The sequence below is a fragment of the Topomyia yanbarensis genome, chromosome 3, assembly GCF_030247195.1.
Source record: "Topomyia yanbarensis strain Yona2022 chromosome 3, ASM3024719v1, whole genome shotgun sequence".
NCBI classification, from domain to species: Eukaryota; Metazoa; Arthropoda; class Insecta; order Diptera; family Culicidae; genus Topomyia; species Topomyia yanbarensis.
The window spans coordinates 322958910-322971995 of NC_080672.1; the positions used below are offsets into that span (position 1 = coordinate 322958910).

The 13086-nt window shown below is 35.7% G+C and overlaps 1 protein-coding gene across 1 annotated transcript in view; it reads right to left on the minus strand.

Moving 5' to 3' along the window:
- LOC131690597 (uncharacterized) overlaps positions 1-13086 on the minus strand; it is a 541241-nt gene that overhangs the window by 342006 nt on the left and 186149 nt on the right. The window contains exon 3 of the mRNA XM_058976500.1: positions 4264-4405. Coding sequence (XP_058832483.1) covers positions 4264-4405 — 142 coding nt within the window. The remainder of the gene's footprint in view (positions 1-4263; positions 4406-13086) is intronic.

The following is a 13086-nucleotide window of genomic DNA, read 5'->3' on the forward strand; positions in this document are numbered from 1 at the left end:
GATAAAATGAGAAATCTTATACAAGAGATTTTGTGAGCGTCTCAATATTTTTTGTAGTAGGTATTATTCTTGTAGATATTTGAAATTGAGCCTTTTATTAATATTAAACTGTAAAATTAATACGACAACAGAAATGTAAAACTGAGTTATTTCCGTAGCAGTAGTATAACAGAATACTGATTCTAATAAGGACAAATAATAGAATGCCGATCCTAAGCAATTACTTCTACGCGCGATTTATTTATTGTTATTATAACTATTATTGACTATGCCAAGTAAGTACTATGAAAGTATAAAAATCTCTGAGAAAAATGAGTGACATTATTTGACACATACACACACACACATACATACACACATACACACACACATACAGACTTTTTCCTATCTCGACGAACTGAGTCGAATGGGATATGACACTCGGCCCTCCGGGCCGGGATTAGGTTGACGTTTTTCAGAGTGATTGCATAACCTTTCTATATGAGAAAGGCAAAACATGAGATAGTTAACAGTACTACAGTATTGAGTGAAGATATGGAATACTGTTAATTCCAATATTCTTCATACGGAGGACAAAATAGAAAAGAGAAGAGCAACAAAAAATCTTGAATAAAAAAAACAAGAGTGGTACCGAACTGGTGCCATAACCAAATAATATCGACCGTTTTTGCGACAGGGATATGAAAAAATTTCTTCGTGCTGATGTGACTGAAGAAAATCAATAAATAGCCTTCGATCCCTATAACGAATGATCAATCGTCAACTCTCATACATGACTGAACCCATCACTCTACTTAGACAAGACCATGCGTCCTCCCTACGCACACCTAATGCCCCATGGATTAATTGCCTAGTTAACAAGCACCAAATAATCATAGAAATTAGTATGCTCAGTCCAAAGCTGTGTCAACCCCCCGACTGGCATCACCAGGCGGATACGTCCTCCCTTACAATGCCAAAAGTTGCATAACAAAATTGACTCACTGCACTGCTGACGAATCGCCGAACAAAGATAGCTGATAAGGGAAGCGGGCGAAAAAAGTACCGCAGCAATCCAAAGCAAACAGTTACTGTATTTGGGCAGGTTACACGGTGATGGAATCAGCACAAATCGTCTTATTTCTAATAAATGTGCAAAATGTGCTTATCAAGTTGGTGATGGTCGAACCCGATTAGTGAAAATATCAGCACGACGAAGATGAAATTTGAATTTTAAGATTTCACTCAACTACTAACGGTAAGGACCAAAGATAACCCAAAATAGCCTTAGCTTAAGGAATGGGGTACGATATATTACACGGAGAAATATTCTAAAGAACACTAAGAGAAATTTGGATATTGATGTTCTCTTAGACCCATACAATCTCAACAATGACCTTCGAAGGACCGAATTGTGACGTTGAAATTAGCGCAAGATTGTGCAGCGTCACCGGTTTCAGGCGTTAGATACACAGATAACCGAACCATGCAAGAATTCAACAAACGAAAAATGACACGTTGGAGATAACCAGAGGACAAACAACGTTGGGAATGTGAGTTATGTTGCCTTTCTGAAAGTCTAAAACGCCTGGCTAAATTGAAGCAATAATACACAAGCAAGCAAATAACAACACATATTTGATTTCAGAAATGCTACATTACACGCTACGTGTCGCTTCTTAATACAGTCGACGGAGTATGTCCAGTTCAGCAAACTGCGCTCGGTTGCTTTCGACAAGAGCGATCGAGAATGGACCAGAAATCCGGCGCGAGCTTAGTCCGTTAACTAAGTTAGTGTCAGATTCTGATGAGACGAAGTCGAAACGTAAATTCCATAACTAATTCAGATATTTAAGTAACGATCCGTTATTTATCATCTAGGGGACTGATCATCTACATGTGCATTCCAACAACTCGTACGATTCCGTGAAACAAAACAAATCACGGTAGATTGCTAGAACAGAAGTATTTATTGTGTATTTCTACAACAGAACTGTGATGATGTGTTGTAGCTTCATACTGGAAATTAATATATCATTCAGAGAGCCCGAAATGTTGTATATCGCCATTTTTGTACAACATCCGGAAGAGCCTAATCATCATCAGCGGATCAAAAAAGCTAAACATGGGACATGCCCATAACTTCAATCCCACGGTCTGCGAAGAAACAAATATCTATTTCCATAGAAATTCGCTAGCCAAAGAAAGGGTAAAAAAGCCAATACAGTAATGTTTCGATTATATCACGGTCAGTCTGTATTTTAGCGTGATATATTTGAAGCGTGATATATTCAAAACAAAACAAAAAATTACATTCAAGCATTAACTCATGTATTTCTAGAAATAAAAAGTAATTAAAAGTTAAAGTTAGTCAAAAGAAAAAATCATAGTAGGGTAATAAACCTATTTTCGCCATTCTTGTATAATCACACTACCCATTTGAAGCCGTTGATTAGAGCACTGTCTGCCATCTTTGTTCAACGCATTGGGTAAAAAGGTATGGCATCAGTGGATATTTTTCCGCACACAGCTTCACTTTACGTATCCCATATCGTTTCTAAAAATTGTTGAACCATCCAAAACTAAATTTGAAGGAATCTGGCACGTTAAGGTTTTGGACAAATATTTTGACTATTAACATCAGTGTATTCTAAGAGACTACGATTCAGTTCTCGTTATTTCAACATCCATAGAAATAGTCCCATCTCCAATTGTTAATGTTATCCTTCCAAAAGAAAAGTATTCACATCGATTCAAGAAAAAATGCATATCTCGGCATACCTACCATATCTAGCTTATTTTGGTTTTCTCATTATTTTGTTAGATTTTCCTGCGGATAACTAACAATTTAAAAAATAAGTCGATTTGTTTACCTGCTAAACCAGACGGTCCCTCCAGACGGTCCCTTAAGGATACTGCAAATAAGTTACGAAGAATTTAAAACTAAAATTGAAATCGGCCGAAAGATATTTCGGCATTCCTAGTCATTGCAACAACTTGTTGGTAAAATATGATTTCGCGATTATTCACGTTTAAAGCTTCGCGCCACGCCCTCCATTCACTTAAAGTAACAAGATGAACAGCACTATAACTTTTCTTCTACTACTTAGACATCTATAAAAATTTCAGATACTTTCTTAAGAATCTATACTTTAAGATAAAAGAATAAAAAATTTCGACTTTTTGACCGACCTCATCATATATAAACCCTTAACGAAATAGCCCGAAACCTAATAATAGGCTCATTACCCTACATGTAAATAAGCAAATCAATTGTAAAACAATCCTAAAAGTGCCAGGACACAACATGTGGCTTAATTGGATCAAAACATAGTGTGCCTTGTCTGTTTTTCAAAAAGCGTGATATAATCGAGATAAAACCGTGATATAATCGAGGGTGATATAAACGAGTATTGATATAAACGCATAGTGATATAATCGAAACATTACTGTATAAGGGGCGCCAAATTTAGGCTCCGCCAAGGGCCCCAGAGGTCTACGCTACGAATTCAGTTGAAATATTGAAGATTACGAGGATAACAAAAACAACCATAAATATAATGGCACTAGTAAAAATTGTAATAAATTCAGATAAACATAAACAGATAAAGAGCGCAGAATCTTAAAAGAATTCTAATTCGTATAACATTTTGGTGCAACTTTTTTAGTAGTTCTGATTTAGAAGAATGAATTTAAAAAATAATGCAGAATTTAGAAAAAAAAAAAACGGATGCGAATCTATGGTATACGAAGTGAGAGACTAATGATCATCTGATACGAGCATAAACATGGTGTACCCGGATCGCCAGGAAAGTACTTACTATACACCACTCACTATCACTATTTCAGCTGAAAAAAAAATCGTTCATCGCATCTAGCATTCCGCAACAGCAAACAACGAGGACTGGTGTTGATAATCCGATTGCTAACTATAAATACATACTCACAAAAACACAACGCACCTACTGTTGCAGATGAAAAGTGGTACACATAAAGTTGCATGCGTTTAATTTCCATAGAAAATCAATATGTACTATCAACCATAATCTGTCGGATGTTCAGCATCTGGAAAAGCCATTCAGCGAATCAATATGTATGCGGTGAATATACAGTATACCGAGAAAAGTTGAAAACAAATTTCTCACACCAGATGACGAGCATACAAAATACATAGCACATACAGAGCACAACATCGGCAATAACAGGGCGAAATTCGGAGCAAAGGGAAAAGCGTCACTTCCACCGTCAAACTGTCGGAGCTTCCACCCGGAAGCCCAAGATTACCTCGCATCGGTTGGTTTGTAGGTAACGTCATACTTGTCAACTGGCATCGTGTGCGGGTCCATCGAAGTTTGCCATGAAACGCGGACCGAGGTTGGCGTGAGGAACGTTATGGTAATGTTCTCCGGTGCACTAGGAATCGAACCTGAAAACGGAAAAAAATAGTGGAAGGTGTTAATGTTAACGCACACTCAGGTAGAACTATTTTCAGGACGGTTTACATCCATCAGATATGCATAAATCAAATGAGTCTTCAGGAATCGTGTTATATTTTCAGTTTTGCTGTGCAGTGCACTGATATGTATGTAGTTACTGGAGAGTGTGTGCTATATAAATCACTTGCATCAGCAAAAATCAAAATCAGATATTAGATTTTTACTGATTTTTGTTATCTTACTTTTTCTGTTCCTTTACTAAAATCTGTACAAAATTCATTATTTCTGGCTTGACTATTAAATGTTAACGCCATTTCCTAGCTCATTTTTATTCAAGAAGGATCCTCCGTGCAAATTCCAAATTTCATAAAATTGGATAAAACCATAAATGTGAGCACCCTTATCCGCTAGGTGAGGGAGGGGTCTAACAGCTCAAATACTTTAAATTATGTCAAACCTTCACTAAGGCATGTTCACGGCAAATATTCATCCAAAAAATATTTCTCACAGATATAGACGTATATCCGTTCTACCTAAAAAATGCAAAATTAGTTAGTATATAAAACGCGATTTTAAAAATAGCGTCAAAAGAAGTGCTTGCCGTTATTTTGTGCAGTCCAAACGAAAATTATGGATTTTAAATTAGAATACTTTGTAAAAAGTTTGGCTGATCTGCCAGATCTGCCAGATCTGTTCACAGTGTTCCAAAACAGCTACAAATAAAAGAAAGGCAAAAACATAATCTTTTGACACGACCAAATTGATTCGATAGTGAGACAATTGTTCAGAAGAAGGTCAGACCTTTCTGGTCGGTCGCACTGTTGTTAGGAAAATTAAAATATCAAAATTAATTGTGCATAATTCAAAGCATTTAAGGCAATGACGATTCCGTACCAGAGTGATAGGCATAATGTGAGGGCAAAACACAAAATTGAAAATTTTTACGTGGATATTTTATCAAATTTTGTTACGTTATAATGGATGACTAAATTTAGGACGCAGAATACTTCAACCAGCTTCATGGAATGTTTTTCTATACTGCCATGCAACGAAATGATTTGAAAGCATTTGCAAGAGTGGATGAACCAGTGAAAACTTCGTTACAACAGAAAGATACCCCAGAATATCTACCAGGATGATTGTGTACAGAAATAATTTTAGTGCAATCATAATCTACTCTTTCTATTCTCGTCAGATTTGGAATTTTTTAGATTAATACGGGACAAAAAATTTTCTTTCTATTTTTAAAAAAACAGAGGCTCTTAAAATATTCTTCTTTTCCCTAGATATAGCATCATAACCTTTCCTGTTTATTTAGCTTAAACTTCCCTTAAGGGGGTCTAGCAGCGCAAAATTTAAAAAAAATTAAAAAATTTTTTTGAATATTTCGGATCTCTAAGATAAGAAAAATATGCTCAAGAAAGGATTCGCTCGAATTCAATTTGGTTCGTCTGCTAGAGCCCATCAAACTACCAACTATCAATTTTCGTATGAAGCTGATAAAATCGGGTCAAAAAGCTGATCAAATCGGAGGTAGCTAAAATCGGGAGCTGATAAAATCGGGTGCTGATAAAATCAAGTCTTCACTGTATTGCTATAATCATAATTCGTTATTTTTGAGAAAATTGACAAAAACCTCCTCAAAAGACTAACTTATAACTACTTTACAACTAAAGAGAAATTAAAACTAATTCACTGAAATATATGAGAACACAATTCAATATGGAATGTTTTCACCTTTCGAATGAAACTAAAAGATTTCAAATACAAAGTATACTTATTGAGTTAGAGCTATTTAAAGACAAATAAGCTTTTAACGCAAGAAGTTCAATAACTCTGTAACGGTTAAGATTTGATGGTATGTGTAGAGCAATTTTCTTCTCCAAATACTACAGTCCAACATATCCCCTCGAGAGGTTCTTAACCATGAACCAAACACCCTGTATAGAACAGACATACGTCAATATCTGTGAGATATATTTCATTTATTGGTTGAATATTTCAAAGGATCTATGTGTTTTAGATGTCCAGATTTTGTCGCGAACAAGCCTTATCAGTTAGTTCGATAGTAAAACAGTCATTTTACGTAATTATTGAAATTTATGACATTTTATTTATTTCCTATATTCAGTAACTGCACCCAAAATCCGAAGGGTATGTTCCTATTATTTTTGGGTAGGATTCTATTGTCTTTTTGGTAGCGGACCACGCAGTTACGCAATGCGGTATTAAACCTATATTACCGCAAGGGTAGCAAACGGTAGAATGACGAATTGCGGTAGCTGTACATGTATGCAGTGATGCCACAAGTACAGATATATCTAGAAAGGTACAGATTTTTGAAGCATTTTTGGTACAGATTCTGTATGACACAGATTTCAGGTTTTTGTAAAAAAAGTGCAGATTGGTACAAATTGTTTGTACTTGTCAGTAAGGTAAAATAATTTAACTCTGCGATGCATCCCAGTAAACAGCAGGTAAACGTTGAGTTAGGCAGCGGTGATGGCAAGAATCTGAAGTGGAGCTGGTACTGATTGGGCTTGAACTGAAGCTGACATTAGAATGCGATATGCGAGAAACCTGCTTCCAGCAAATCAAAGGGAAGATGTCTAAGTGAAAGCCGAGCGAATCTTCTCGGAGTGCATATGTTTACTCTGACCTGCTCCATTTGAATTCCTGCAAGCAGGTTTCTCGCATCCAGCCCCATCTCAGCCCCATTGGTTGCAAACAAAGTGGCAGCGAGAATTGAGCTGGAGCTGATATTGACATTACTCAGTCAAACTCATCCGGAATTCTAACTGGTTTCTTGCGGAATTCCAGCTCAACCAAGTCAGAATGTATGCTTTGATTTCCCTGAATGGAAAATATGTATAATAAAAATTACTTTTTTAAAACAACCTTGTTATTGTTTGGGTACTGAATCCAGTACAGAATTTTCTATAGAAGAGTACAGATAGAAGATTTTCCACTCCCGGTACAGATTTAATTGTGGCAACACTGATGTATGTGCATCACACAACCAAACACTTTTTCAGTATGTGTCAACCTCGGCTTTGTTCGCATGTAGGATAATTCGATCGATTTCTGTGATAGTATCAGTATCGAGTCGAACCGACCGGAATTCTGGCGGATTCATGCTAGAATTCAGGCTGGAATCTGCCTCAATATTGGTTGAAATCAGCCGGACTTACGGGTTTTTTACTGGGTAGGTTGGATAGAGAAATTTTTTTTTGAGCAGTTTCCGGATCCAGCCCACGACGGGAAGGATAGTTCATGTTTTGTGCAGACACTACCTTGCTGTTGACGTCCTGGATAGAAAAGAAATCTAACGCCGACCGAAATACCCCACCACTATTCCGAGTCGGTTTTTATCTGATTGCGCTTTGAAGCCGAGTGAGATCCGATCTTCAAATATGAAATGTGTCGTGTATAGAAAATCGAAACACGTCTTTATCCACATCGTATTCGCTTTGCTTTATGCGCAATACAATGACAAGCGAAATGCCACACACTTCTGGACAATCCGACGCGTTTAATATTCATGGTATCAGAATTGATGAAACATGAGTGCGACGCAGAGGGAATTTGAATGTGTTGGTATTGCCGTTTAAGAATTTTTTGTTGGGACCGTTTTAGTATTAACCGTCTTGCTATTAGAGAATTTTGTTCTTATTACCGTAAATATTACGGACGAGTTTTGGATGTAGAATGAATCGTCTGGTCACATAAGAAATTCCTGATTTTTTTGTTTCAAACGAGGGACCCCATGTAATTTGAGAAATCGAATTCTTATCTTTGAAGCCAAATGTCCTTAAAATGCATTAAACGTCGAGATTTTATCTCATCCCGAAAAAAAATTTAAAAAAATAGACTGAGACTGCTGAATTCGCACCTTTTTGCCTTTCTCATATAGAAAGGTTATGCAATCTGCCGGAATTTCGACCTTTTAACCGAGGCCGGTAGGTCCGAGTCTCTTATACCATTCGATTTACTTCGTTGAGATAGCGTGATGTCTGTGTGTATATATGTTTGTGTGTCAAATAATGTCACTTAATTTTCTCAGAGATGGCTGAACCGATTTGCACAAATTTAGATTCAAATAGTCCCATAAGGTTCTATTGAAATTTTAGTTGATCTGACTTATGGTTCCGGAGTTACACAGTCACACACACAGTTTAGTTGATTCAACTTCCGGTTCCGGAGTTACACAGTCACAGAGCAAACCCTTTTATAAACTGGCATTACCATGGTATCCGAATGATGTAATACAGATTCAAATAGGTTCAGCATTACTTGGATTTGCAGGTCTATATCACTATTGACCAATCAAAGTAGCTTTAACCACTTTTGCCACCTATGACAGTTCTTGATACCCCCTTGGAACTCTTCAAGTTCCTAAGCCAATATCACCCCTATTTTCCAGCGATCTCGTAACCAAATGAAACATATAATACTTCCATTGCCTGTTTTTTTAATTTCATTCAGTACTGACTTTTGGTTCCGGAGTTACAGGTTTGTTATTGCGGTCACAGAAATTTCTCATATAAACTTGTACAATCTTAATACCTCATGGGCAAGTCTCGGGTTCCAGACATGTTCTAGAATTAAAGCCACTTCGATGATGACTGAATCAATTTTCACTAACTTAGTCCAAAATGGAAGGTATAATAGGAAGTTGGCTAGTGCACCCCCCATCAACCCCTTCCCCTTCTTCCTCTCATACCCCTCCAGAACTCTCAATCCCGTCCCCCACAGATCAACCTCACACTCGCATTCCTTTGACCCACCCGTATTCCAAAATATGTTTTTTTAATCAAATCCAATTAACTTAGTTTTGGAGACGGTTTTAAGCCCCCTTCCCCTCTCTCCCCTTTCTCAAATTTTGGTAATAAGGTTTACAAGTCCATATCTATGTTTTGAAAAAATCACGTGCCACCATAGATTAAAAATATCTTTGATATAGATCAAAATTTCGTTTCGTTTTGTATGATTCGTATCATACAATTAATACAACATAAATATGGTAGCAAGCATATGTGAAAATTTGAACAAAATAGTACTGACTAACGGAGGCGTGCTACCACATTTATATTGTATTAGATGCCCCAGACATTAATCACCTCGATTATTTCATAGTCACGCTACAGCTTATTACTATTGTAACCCTAGTGTTGAACCTTTGAAATCTTATATTATAATTGGATAGGCCTCGAATAATGTAACCAAAACATGCATAAAAACTCATTGTATTCAATAATCCTGATAAAATCGCTTTTGTTGAAGTTTTACTCCTTTTATAACGCTACCAGTAACTAAACGTTCCCGTCAGTATTTTCTCTCCCCTACGTTGTTAATACATAAAATGCCCACGGCTCAATCGAGCTAACGCATTGAACCGTGCCAAATAAACGGAATCGGAAAAAAAGTTGCCTCACGAAAGCCCGTTCGCGTTTATTATGTTTTTCGAAACACCCACCAATGCGGCAGAATGTGTAGATAGCACCAATAGCGGCTGTAAAGACTAAATATTTATGCAAAGCTTCGTGCTTCCTTCCAAAGTGAAACCTAACCTTCGGTTTCGACAAAATTTGCAACCGATTCTCAGCATACATGACAGTAATGGGGTTGACTAGGACAGTCACATTGTACTATGAATTATTTCTTGTAGTGGTTCGAATAGATGACTATTGGTGCAATGACAGTAAGCCTCTGAGCTGACGAGTCCAACAACGGTATTTACGACCTTGTTGACGAATATACAGTCACGACCGGTGGCGGTGCTATGTGTATCCAATGTGAATCTTTGCCTACACCCGCATACGATCAGCGTGATTCAATTTTCCCACGTTAGTTGCTTGAACAGGCTAATACGGATTACTCCTTAAGATAAGGGGTCATGTGCAGTAGGATGGCAGGAATGTGTAGGTCTACAAAACATTGAAAACAGCATGGGGAAATTTTCTGTTTTGCAACTCCCCTCTTATACAGGGTGTTTGGTTCATGGTTAAGAATCTCTCAGGGGGGGGGGGGGGGGTTGATAGACTGCCATATTTGGAGAAAAAATTGTTCTACACATACCATCAAATCTCAACCGTTACAGAGTTATTGAACTTTTTGTGTAAAAAACTTATTTGTCTTAAAATACCTCTAACTTTAAAAGTATACTTTGTATTTTAAATATTTCAGTTCTATTCGAAAGGTGAGAAAATTTTTCATTGAGTGATGCCCTCAAATGTTTCAGCTAATGAGTTTAAGTAGCCTTTTCAATGTAATTTATTGAAAATTAAACTATAGTAGACGATTTTTCGTTCATTTCTTGAAAATCCTAATAGTTAACCTCATCATTTTAATAATTCAGATTGTTAATCTTGATGAGCTGCTTAATTCGTTCTTTGACATGATACACTTACCTTTTCTTATTTTCACGATTTTGGGTTATTCAACTTGGATATTTTTATCTCATTTTCACTAGTACCAGCTCTAATTGAAAAATTATGGCACTTATTGTACTTTTTTTTCTTTTTATTCGAAAGCCAGGAAAATTTTACAGTGAAAATTGTATTAATACCTTTCAGTTAAGTGAATTTAGTATTCTTTTAAAAGTAAATTAGTTTAAAATTAGTGCTATTATTAGCATTTTCGTTAATTTTCTTTAAATAGTAAATAATAAACATCACCATTCACCATCACCATCATGGAAATTATGCATCTCAGCAAGTTCTACAGTTCTTTCTTTGACTCCATTCAATTATCTCTTTTGGTTTCGACGCAAAATCGTTTTTATCACATCGTTTCATATGCAAAAATAACGATTTCGAACCCACTACATTTGTGGCGAGCTCATGCTGTGTTAACTATTAAATAGCAGCAAAATGAAAAGAGATATAGACAAAGTGTCAAATAAAAAGTTATAGAGAACATTAAGGGGCATCAAATGAACAATAGTAACGATAAAATTTGTTGATTAATAATTAGAATAATTAAAAAACTCTCCAAAAAACACAAATTTTGAGTTATTTCGTTAGTAAAAAATCATTTGGTATACTTAACTAAAAGATATTTGGACATACACTGATAGGACATTTTCTCAGCTTTCCAATGAAATCTTGTAAATAACGATATAAAGCATATTTTTAGATTGGAGTCGTTTAAGCACTTGCAAGTTGGTTACAGGAAAAGTATAGTAATGAAATTACAAAGAAATGAGAAGAGATAGAAATATGACGTCCAAGAACAAATTATGAATTGTCCTAAAACCCAACTTTTGGATAATGGATATTGCTATAATCATACTTCATTATTTCGAGAAAATTAGCAAAAACCTCCTCAAAAACACTAACTTTCAATTACTTTACAGCTAAAAGGAAATTAAAACTAATTACTTAAAAGATATGAGAACACCATCCAATAGAAAATTTTCTCACCTTTCAAATGGAACTGAAATATTTAAAATACAAAGTATACTTTTAAAGTTAGAGGTAGGGGAACATGGGGAGACTTGACCAAGCGCAAAATTCTATTTTCGGCTATGGCGTCTTCTATTCGATTCTTAAATTTTTTTCAAAAATATTTTTATACTTGTTTCGATCCGTTAAGGTAATTTTAAAAGTTTGGAATGAAAAATCCTTTCCTTACAGAAAATATTACGTGATTAATAAATTTGAATTAAATGATGTAATTTTTTATCAAACTTTGTATGTACATATCTACTCGACTACTAATTACTATTAATGTACTAATATACCATCTTAATCCTTGTGAATCAGTGAAATAATTTTACATAAACTGGAACATTGGAATAGTTATTACTAGAATTTGCATTACATTGAACGCAATAACTAATGTTGGGGAGACTTGACCAATATTTTATGGGGAGACTTGACCAAGTGGCGATCAGCTGAAGAAAGATACAAAATTCCTAATATTTATTAAGCTTTGGTATCTACTGTTAATGTTAATCACGCCATAAAAAAATCCTCCCCCCCCAAACATAAGTCTTTAAATTTAGTATTTGTAAACAAAGTTAGCAATAGTAGGACTGATTTCGTGACGTGTGAACATGCAATGCAAGCAGTACAGTTAATCCTAGAAAAGAAATGCATTAAAAAATCAAAATTTATCAAATGCAACTCTATATTTTTTACTGCTACCTAAGAATCTCGACAATAGGGAAAAAAATAATTACAGTATGTTTTATGTCATTATTTTTTGTTATGATTTTTCAAAATTCTCTTGGTCAAGTCTCTCCACGCCTTGGTCAAGTCTCCCCGCAATGAGGAGACTTGACCAGAAAAAACGATCACAGAAAAACTTTTGTAACTTTTCAAAAATTAAATTAAAAATTCTGCAAAAAATCATGAAGACGCGCAATAACTTTGCGCATTATATCTGAATGACTTTTGAGGGATTGAAGGCTTTTTTAGAGCTTTATGCAGTTTTAGCTGAACACCTGGTCAAGTCTCCCCATGTTCCCCTATATTAAGACAAATAAGTTTTTACACAAAAAGTTCAATAACTCTGTAACGGTTGAGATTTGATGGTATGTGTAGAACAATTTTTTTCTCCACATCCCGAGAGATTCTTAACCATGAACCAAACACCCTGTATACGCAAGTACACAGATATTGAACAACCTACTGCATAAAACTATAGTCCAGAATATTTTTGAGGG